Source organism: Mobula birostris, chromosome 3 (assembly GCF_030028105.1).
Source record: "Mobula birostris isolate sMobBir1 chromosome 3, sMobBir1.hap1, whole genome shotgun sequence".
NCBI classification, from domain to species: Eukaryota; Metazoa; Chordata; class Chondrichthyes; order Myliobatiformes; family Myliobatidae; genus Mobula; species Mobula birostris.
The window spans coordinates 217,810,824-217,821,171 of record NC_092372.1 but is presented as its reverse complement, the minus strand read 5'-3'; the positions used below and the strand labels follow the sequence as shown (position 1 = coordinate 217,821,171).

At 47.7% G+C, this 10,348-nt stretch overlaps 1 protein-coding gene across 2 annotated transcripts in view; it reads left to right on the top strand.

Moving 5' to 3' along the window:
- The window catches only part of LOC140194790 (uncharacterized), a 99,769-nt gene that overhangs the window by 74,791 nt on the left and 14,630 nt on the right, over positions 1 to 10,348 (top strand). For both annotated transcript variants that reach the window (XM_072252073.1, XM_072252074.1), the window contains exons 4-6: positions 2,640 to 2,883; positions 2,994 to 3,082; positions 5,574 to 5,863. In XM_072252073.1, coding sequence (XP_072108174.1) covers positions 2,640 to 2,883; positions 2,994 to 3,082; positions 5,574 to 5,863 — 623 coding nt within the window. The remainder of the gene's footprint in view (positions 1 to 2,639; positions 2,884 to 2,993; positions 3,083 to 5,573; positions 5,864 to 10,348) is intronic.

Sequence of the window (10,348 nt, the reverse complement as noted above, 5' to 3'; positions counted from 1 at the left end):
AGAGTCCATGAGGAAGGGCATCATCACCCTCATCTACAAGCGGAAGGGGGAAAGGGAGGACATTAAGAATTGGAGGCCCATCTTTCTCCTGAATGTGGACTACAAGATCCTGTCCAGGGCTATCGCCAACAGGGTCAAGTCTGCCCTGGGACAGGTGATCCACCTGGACCAAACCTGTGCTGTACTGGGCAGGAAGATCTCGGACAGCCTCACGCTCTTTTTACAAAAGAAGTTTTGGGGAGGGAATCCGGAATTGGATCAGACTGCTCTACACAGACATCTGTAGTGCAGTCCAGGTCAACGGGTAGGAAACAGACAGCTTCCCCATCAGGTCTGGAGTCAGGCAGAGCTGCTGTCTCTCCCCTGTCTTGTTCGTGTTCTGCATTGAGCCCTTTGCCGAAGCCATCAGGAGGGATGAGGGCATAAGAGGGGTGACGCTGCCAGGCAGTGGAGGGACACAAGTCAGAACCTCCCTGTACATGGACAACGTCAACGTCTTCTGCTCTTTTCAGAGGTCAGTTCGCAGACTTATGGACATATGCTTACATTTCGAGCTGGCGTTGGGGGCCAGGGTCAAGCACACAAAGAGCGAAGCCATGCTCTTCAGCAATTGGCCCTACCGATCCAGTGTCCCCTTCATCAGATCTGATCACGTGAAGGTGTTGGGGATCTGGTTCGGAGTGGCCGAGGCGTGCAACAAGAACTGGCAGGAGCGGACTGCCAAGGTGAAACAGAAACTGGGACTGTGGGGAGGGCGCTCCCTGTCGATAACGGGCAAGAACCTGGTCATCAGGTGTGAGGTGCTCTCAGGGCTGCTGTACTTGGTGCAGGTGTGGCCCATCCCCTGCTCCTGCAGCTTGGAAGTCTTCAGATTTGTCTGGGGATTGAGGATGGAGCGGGTCAGACGGGCTGCCGTGCACAAGTCCCTGGACAATGGGAGCAAGTACATCCCCAATGTTGCCCTCACCCTGATGGCCAGCTTTGTGTGTGGCTGCATCAGGTTGTGCGTGGATCCCAGATGGGCACAAAGTACCACTATGTGCCCAGGTTCTACCTGTCACCCCGGCTACGAAGGATGGGTCTGGCCCCACTCCCGCGCAACACCCCGTCAGCTGGTCGTTGCTGCCATATTTGTCCTTTGTAGAAAAGTTCTTCCGGGAGAACGCCTCTGACCACAAGGCCATCAGGCAGTGGTTGGCACATAATGTCCTGCAGGCACTTCAGGAGAAGGACGTGATGGACACAGTGGGGTGATTCCCAGAGCAGACCATCCAGTACATCTGGCAAAATGCCTCATCGCCAGATCTCACCAACAGGCTCCAGGACCTCGCCTGGCTGGCGGTGAGAGGGGCCCTCCCAGTCAGATCCTTCCTGTACGCCCGGAATGTCATCTCCACACCCCGCTGCCCACGGGAAGACTGCAGTGAGGCGGAGTCAGTGACTCACCTTTTTGCACGCTGTGGGTTCGCGAAGAAGGTGTGGAGGAGGATGGAAGGGACGGAGTCGAGATTCATGCCCAGCAGCTACGTAACCGAGGACTCCCTGATTTATGGGCTGTTCCTGGGGACGCTGGCAGATCATCAGCTCGGTGAAGGACGCTCTTTGTTCAGCCCGAAACTTGATGGTCTGCCAGCACATGGAGATGTCCATGGCTGAATGCTGCAGACTGGCACATTCTCGGCTGCAGGAGGACATGCTGAGGAATGCACTCAAACTTGGTGCAACCATCGCGAAGGCCCGTTGGGGAAGGACCATGGTTTAGGGTTCGTCACCTGCGGGAATGGGAGGGGTCGGGTGGGGAGGAGTATACCCCTCATCAGCCGTGTGGATAGATGAATCAACATGGTGCCCCAGGAGTGGCTGGAAATGTGGAAAGGAATGAGAGTCAATGCCTAGTTTTTATTGTAAATAGTTTTTATTCTTGACTAAGGTTTGAGAGTCAACGAATGATTTATTGTAAACATCTTTATTTTGATAAGGACTGAGAGTCAACGCATGATTTATTGTAAATAACTTTATTTATTTATTGAATAAGGACTCAGAGTCAACGAATAGTTTTGTTTGTAAATAGCTTTATTTTGTGATATTTCTGAATAAAGTATATTTTTGGGAAAAAAAGTTGTGTAAGGAATCTGACAAGACCCTCGTCAAGCACAGAATGCAGACGTGTCTTGTGCAGTACCATTCCCCAGCCGCAAGCTTCGTGAAAAATGGTCGGCCGTTAACTCCAGCAGTCCCAGTCTTTGAAAGGATTATGATTTGATTTTACACACAGGGTTAACGTAGGACATAGAACAGTACAGATCCTTCAGCCCATGATGTTGTGCTGACCTTTTAGCCTACTCCAAGATCAATCTAACCCTTCCCTCCCACAGAGCCCTCCATTTTTCTATCATACATATGCTAATCTATAAGTCTTTTAAATGTCCCTAATGTATCTGTGCCTACCACCACCTCTGGCAACGTGTGCCACGCACCCACCACTCTGTGTGTAAGAAACCTACCTCTGACATCCGCCCTATTCTTTCCTCCAAATAGGCAGATGGAGGGCGGGGGCGGTAAATATTGCAGTACTTAAAATAAAGTTTTTTTCCTCTTCTCTATTTCCCCCACCCACCCTGCCACCTCCGCCTGTCAAGCCCTCTCCCCGCCTCACTCTGCAGGCAATGGAAGCCGCATTGCACAAGGAGGAACAGCAGTCTGTGTTCCGGGAATCTCCCAGTGCGCTTCACCAACCGGGTCAGGAAACATTGACCGCACCACGGAATGCCGAGTTGCCGCGGGAACTGATCCGGAGCCACAAGTCTACGGTGTCTCGAGAGGTCCAAGTGGAATGTCCGAAGGTCCTCATGCAGAAGAGGTGTGAGGAGCAGCTAATGGAAAGTGCGTAAGGTGAACGTGTGCTAACGACTTGCACTTACCTGTTCTGGGGGTTAGATGGTGGGAATGTCTGCGATTTCCTCAGCAGCTGATCACATTCTTCCCTGTTTCAGCACTGCTGTTAAATTCCCGCCTGACAGAAGATTTGGGAAATGCGTGGCGACAGATTGAACTTCTGCGCGATCGTCTGAGGCAGAATGAGGTAAAGAGTGCACTCTCCGAGGAGCAATGCGGGGGGGGGGGAGGATTTGAGGGCAGCACTGTGGACAAAATATACAATCATAAAAACGCAAAGTGCAGGGAGTTCGTCACAGTGAAGGAGCAGCAGATGAGATGCTAGAGGAACTCAGGGCTAAAGCAGCTTCAGTGGAGGAAAATGGATGACCTCTGTCTCCTCTCTATAGATCTTTCAGTCCAGGCGAAGGGTCTCTACCCAAAATGTTGAGTATCCATTTCCCTCCATAGACGCTGCCTGACCTGATGAGTTCCTTCAGCAACTCGATTGTTGCTCCAGATTCCAGCATCTATAGAATCTCATGTCTCCAGCTTTGTACGAGCTTCGCCTACATTTCAGCTCTTGTTCCATCATTGTAAAGCCCTCCACGCCATTGAGCACATCTACATGAAGCATTGTTGCAGGAAGGCTCCCCCATCACCCAGGTCATGCTCTCTTCTCGTTCCTGCCATCAGGAAGAAGGTACAAGAGCCTCAGGACTCACACCACCAGGTTCAGGAACAGTTATTACCCCTCAGACATCAGGCTCTTGAACCAGATGAGATAACTTCACTCAACTCAGTCTGCTCCACCATTCCATCATAGCTGATTTATTATCCCTCTCAACCCCATTCTCCTGCCTTCTCCCCGTTATCTTTAACACCCTGTCTAATCCAGAGCCTATCACTCTCTGCTTTAAATATACCCAATGACTTGGCCTGCACAGCCACCAGTGGCAATAAATTCCACAGATTCACCACCCTCTGGCCAAAAAAAAATCCTCCTCACCTCTATTCTGAAGCTGTGCCCTCTGGTCCTAGACTCTCCCACTAAAGGAAACATCCTCTCCTCTGAACTAACAACGATAAAATTCCAAATTTGATATTATGCCTCCACGTCACCTGCTATCTTTCCTGCATTATAGGAATCATCCTCTCGACGTCCAATCTATCTAGGCCTTTCAATATTCGATAGGCTTCAATGAGATTCCCTCCTCATTTTTCTAAACTCCAGCTAGTACAGCCCAGAACGATCAAACACTCCTCATATGTCCTCATTGGTGTTCTGCCATCATCCCTGCTAGTGTTCCTTTCCAATCAAATTTGGCCAGTTTACCTCTCATGCCTCTGTAATTCTCTTTAGTCCACTCCCTCCACAGCTGATGCCTGGCCCAATGAGTTCTTCCAGTAACTTGGTTGTTGCTCCATATTCCAGCATCTGCACCTGCAGCCTCTCGTGTGTCTGAGTGTGGAAGAGCGTTCCCTACATTCCAGCTCTTGCTCCGTAGTTCAGCATCTGCTTATTGTGTTGGTATTGGTTTATTCTTGTCACATGTACCATGGTACAGTGAAAAGCTTCTCTTGCATAACGTTCATACAGATCAGATCTTTACACAGTGCATTGAGACAGAACAAGGCAAAGCAATAACAATGCAGAATAAAGTGCAGAGCATGTAAACGATAAAGTTCAACATCATAACGATGTAGACAGTGAGGCCAACAGTCCAAAGAGGACAGTTCTTGAGACTTAAATCAGCGGGTTAGAAGCTGTTGTTGAGAGTGAGGGCACCTGCCTTCAGACCTTTGTATTTTCTGCCCTATGGGAGAGGGGAGAAGAGACAAATGTCCGGATTGGGCAGGGTCTTTAGTTATGCCGGCTTCTTTACTGAGGCTGTGGGAGGTATAGACATAAACTTCCATGCACAGATGGTCTCTGGATCTTTCAGTGTATTTCGCCATGACCCTTGCACTTTATCTGCATTGTTACTGCACTTTCTCAGTAAATGCAACACTCTATTCTGTTTTATTTTTACCGTATTAATATGGCATGATTTGTCTAGATCAGGGGTTCCCAAGCTGGGGTCGACGGACCCCTCAGTTAATGGTTGGGGTCTATGACATAAAAATGGTTGGGAATCCCTGCTTCAGGTGGTACACAGGACCTCAGTACACTTGGCAGTAATAAACCAATCAGTGTAGTCTTCTGCTCCTGTAGCCCATCCACTTCAAGGTTTAATGTGATATCCATTCAGAGACGCTCTTCTGCACACTGCTGTTATAATCATGGTTACTTGAGTTACTGTCGCCTTCCTGTCAGCTTGAACCAGTCTGTCCATTCTCCTCCGACCTTTCTCATTAACAAGGTGCTTTTAACCACAGAACTGCTGCTCACTGGATGTTTTTTTTCGCTTTTTGCACCATTCTCTGTAAACTCTAGAGACTGTTGTACATGAAAATCCCAGGAGATCAGTTTCTGAGATACTAAAACCACCCCATCTGGCACCAACAACCACTCCACAGTCAAATTCTCTTAAATCGCATTTCTTCCCCATTCTGATCAACAACGACGGAACATCTTGACCACGTCTACGTGCTTTTATGATTGGCTGATTGGACATTAGCATTAACGAGCTGGTGTACAGGTGTACCTAATAAAGTGGCCACTGAGTGTTAACTTGCTCCTGTCTTTGACTTTCCAGAAACAGCCAGAGGAGACTCTGTCGGTGGAACACACACCCAACGAGAGGGGCACCGTCCAGAGGCAGGAATCGATGTGGTGTGACGCGGAACCATTCCCCGCTGCCTGTCACTGTCAGGCCCCATGCCAGGGTACGGGCCAAGAGAGTTACAGGGAAAGCCAGTGCTCCAGACAGAAGCCGAGTGAAACAGAACCGGGCAGGGGGAAGAAACCCTCAATGGATTGCACGCTTCCAGCTACTGAAAGCTGGCTACAGCCCAGGTCCCGTCATGAGTCACCAAGGACGAGGAGGTGGGTGAAGGGAGAAACGGCCGTTAGCTCCTTCCATCTGCTTAGGCAGTCGCTGGGTTCAGGTACGGCCTGCTTCTGAGGGAGATGATTGATCCACGTTCATTGCCGCAGATGTAGCAGGGCCAGGGACTGGAGACTGGAGGCCTGGTGGGAGGCCTGTGGGTGGCTGGGAGAAACAGGGGCCTGTTTTGCTGTTACTGTTCTGTTTTGTTGCTGCTTGCGTTGTTCTGTCGAACGTTGCGGGCACGTTGGTGCAGGAATGTGTGGCGGTACCTGCGGCCTGCCATTCTTAGGTTGGGTTGGTTTTAACGCATTTCCCTGTATGTGTGGTAAATAAATTAATCTGAATCTATGCTTCTCTGCCTTATACACCTCTTGTCCGGTCTCCCCTCTGCACCTGTCGCTCCGTGCTATCCAGTGCTTTAACCCCAACACCCAGCTCTATGCCAACCTGATTCAAATGTTCCTCTGGGCACTCCTTGCGTACCCACAGCAACCCTGCTCCCACTGTTCTCTCGGGCAGGCTTACGCCGTAAGCCGTCACATCGCTGTGCTGCTCCCCCCAGAGAGAACCTGCAAACTCCACACGGACAGCACCCAGGGTGAGGATCCAACCTGAAGCTCTGGTGGCTGGCTCGACCTGCTGACCCACTCCCGCTCCTGTTTATCGGTCTTTGTGATCAGGGACTTGTTGTCTTCCTGTGATCCACATCCTACAACGATATCCCAGAGAGAACAAGGAGAGGTGATCATTGAGTTCAAGAACCCCGAGGTAGTGTTACATCTCTATAAAACCCTGGTTAGACCACACTTGGAGTATTGTGTTCATCTCTGGTCATAGGAAGGACATGAGAGCTTTAGAGAGGGTGCAGAGGACATTTACCAGGATGCTGACTGGATTAGAGGGCAGGTTGTATGAGCAAAGCTTGAATGAGTTAAGACTCAAGTCTGTGGAGTGGAGGAGAGTGAGAGGTTCCTTGAAGGAGGTAAGAGGCATTGATAGAGTGGACATCCAGAGGCTTTCCCAGGGCGGAAACGGCTAATATGGAGGAGGCATAATTTAAAAATGATTGGAAGAAAGTATAAGGGGGACGTCAGAGTTAAGTGGTGGGTGTGTGGAACGCACTGCTAGGGAGGCAGACACATCAGGGACGTTTAAGAGACTGTTAGACTGGCACATGGATGACAGAAAAATGGAGGGTTATATGGTAGGGAAGGGTTAGAATGATTGGAGGAGGTTGAGGGGTCAGCACAAGCAGTGGGCAGAAGGGCCTTCACTCTGCTGTACTGTTCTGTGTTCCACTAGTTCCTTGCCTGTGTGCGTTTGCCACACAAATATCCAGCAGGTCCATTTGTGAGCCTTGAAAAATGCCACAAAACAAAACACCCAGTACCCGCTCAGTCCAATCTTTTCAATACAGTTCAATATTAATTTGTGGCTGCTCACTGCAGGTGATAACAACTTCTTCCTTTTCTTAAGCCCGTCAACCCTACGGGGGGCACAGGCGCTCGCCAGGGTCCTCAGTTCTGGCCTAAAACTGATTGGCCCAGTGGCTTCCACTTTCACCACGCGTCTCCCAGGGATGACAGCGTTGGAGCTTCTGTTGGTGTTCCTGTAGCTCTGGTTTCTTACGGATGGGGTTGCTAGCCCCCAGGCCCACCCTCCTCCTCTCACAGCCGGGGTCCGGGGTCCTGATGAAGGGTCTTGGCCTGAAATTTATTCCTCTCCACAGATGTTGCCTGACTCGCTGAGTTCAAACAGCAGATATGATAGTGGTGCTTAAGAAGCTTTTAGATGGACACATGAATATTCCTTCTTAATTGTTGCAAAATCTTCTGCCTCCACACTCAAGCAGTGCGTTCGGGATTCCAACCACGTCTGGATAAAAAAACGTTCTTCCTTAGATCCTTTTGCAGTCTCCTATCAGAGATGTGGAGAAATTAATTTAGTCAGAGGGTGGTAAATCTGTGGAATTTGTTGCCACGTGTGGCTCTGGAGGCCAAGTCATTGGGTGTATTTAAGGCAGAGATAGATAGGTTCGTGATTAGCCAGGGCATCAAAGGGTATGGGGAGAAGGCAGGGGAGTGGGGATGACTGGAAGAATTGGATCATCCCATGATTGAATGGCTAAAGTTTTCTCTCATCTGAAACAATTAAAAGCAGATATACTATTTCTACAAGAGACACAGTTAAGAGTGGAAGACCATAATAGACTCTGTAAAGCATGGATTAGTCAGGTTTTTTATTCCAGATTTAACAGCAGGTTCGGAGGGAGGGTGGGGGGTGGCAATACTAATCACCAAAAGAATTCAGTTTACACCATCTGATGTAATCAGTGATCCTAATGGTCGCTTTATTATAGGCTCTGGATCTCTTTTTCAGATACCTGTCATTTTGGTAAATGTTTATGCCCCTAATTGGGACGATGTCCACTTTGCGAATAAGGTTTTGTCATTAATACCTATCCTGAATACACACCAGCTAGTCTTTTCAGGAGATTTGAACTGTACTATTGACCCATTGCTTGATAGGTCTAGCTCTAGGGGAACTTCTTCTAGTATGGCAAAGGCCTTCTCAATGTTTATGCAACAAAATGGTTATGTGGATCCTTGGAGATTTTTGAATCCATCAGTTAGGCAATTCTCTTTCTCTTCTCATGTTCACCACTCCTATTCCAGGGTAGACTACTTCTTTATAGATAACTCCTTGATACCAATGATTAGACAAATTGAGTACACTGCTATAGTTATATCTGATCACTCACCTGTGAAACTGGACCTATGTTTTCCTTTAAACATTAGAGAACAGCCTCTGTGGAGACTTAACCCCCCTTTGCTTTCAAATGAGAAATTTTACAGTTATATATCGGCTAACATTGATGTATTCTTTGAGACTAACAAAACTGAGTCGGTATCGTACTCTTTACTTTGGGAAATTTTAAAAGCTTACTTTGAGGGGTCAAATAATATCTTATACTTCACATGCCAATAAAGAGCGTAGGAAGGAAATGCAAGTGTTATCGCAATCTATTTTGGACCTGGATAGACAATATTCTGAGGCATCCACTGTGGAATTATATAAAAGCCGGGCTGATTTACAAGCGAAGTTTAATCTTCTATCTACAAACCTATCAGAACAATTAATTCTTAAGAGACTTGGCCTCTGTTGTGAATATGGTGACAAGGCGAGCCGGCTTATGGCTCATCAGTTGAAGCGTCAAGCTGCAACACGACTTATTCCTCAGATAAGAGACATGCACCAAAACCTGACAAGCAATCTGAAAGAGATTAATAACATATCTGCAACTTTTTATTTCCCTCTGTATACCTCAGTTTCCCTCGGATATAACAAATATGGAACGTTTTTTAGATAATTTGGAAATACCAACTCTTGAACCAGAGGAGGTGGAGAATTTAGATTGGGCTCTTGGGCAGGAAGAGATTAATAATGCCATTATGGCTATGCAGAGTGGTAAGTCCCCAGGCCCTGATGGTTATCCAATAGAATTTTATAAGAAATTTAAGGATAAGCTCATACCGGTCCTTCTAGAAGTGTTTCAGGAATCTTTGGAGAATGGTTCCTTACCCCCTACTCTTTCACAGGCATCTATTTCACTTCTTCTTAAAAAGGACAAGGACCCGACTCAATGTGGATCATATCGCCCCATCTCACTTTTGAATGTGGATGTGAAAATTTTGGCTAAAGTGCTTGCGTCCCGTTTAGAACGCCCCCTTCCCAGATGATCAAACAGGTTTTATTAAAAATTGCCATTTTTTTTTTAATATCCGTTGACTGGTTGATGTGGTTTATTCACCCAGTGCCCCTCTGAGTCTGGAGGTTGTTTTCTCCTTGGACGCAGAGAAGGCGTTCGATAGAGTGGAGTGGGTCTACTTGTTTAGTGTTTTGGAGAAATTTGGATTTGGCAGAATATTTGTAGCCTGGGTGAAGCTACTATATCACTCGCCTTTAGCGTGCATACAGACGAATTATTCCCGATCTGACTATTTCCCATTAACATGTGGCACTCACCAAGGCTGCCCATTGTCCCCTCTTTTTTTTGCAATTGCAATTGAACCTCTTTCTATTGCACTTAAGTTAACTACATTATTTCAAGGCGTTAGGAGAGGGGACATGGAACACTGTGTATCTCTATATGCTGATGACCTCTTACTTTACGTTAGCGACCTTGCAAGTAGCAGTCCTGCTATTGTGTCATTATTAGGTCAATTTGGAGCCTTCTCTGGCTATAAACTTGTAGTCCCCCCACTCGGCCGCCCTCAGGGTTGCTCGGCTCGCTGTCGTCTAGGGAAACAGCCTCGGCCCCACCAGACTGGATAATTAGTTTGTGTGGATGCTGTGTGATGTACCCCACCCCGCCCAAATAACAGACAATACACCAGATGCAATTAAATGATTTACAGTTTATAGATATTACTGGAACTATATAATTAAGAGAGAATAAAATATAAAAGGAAAATAAAAGG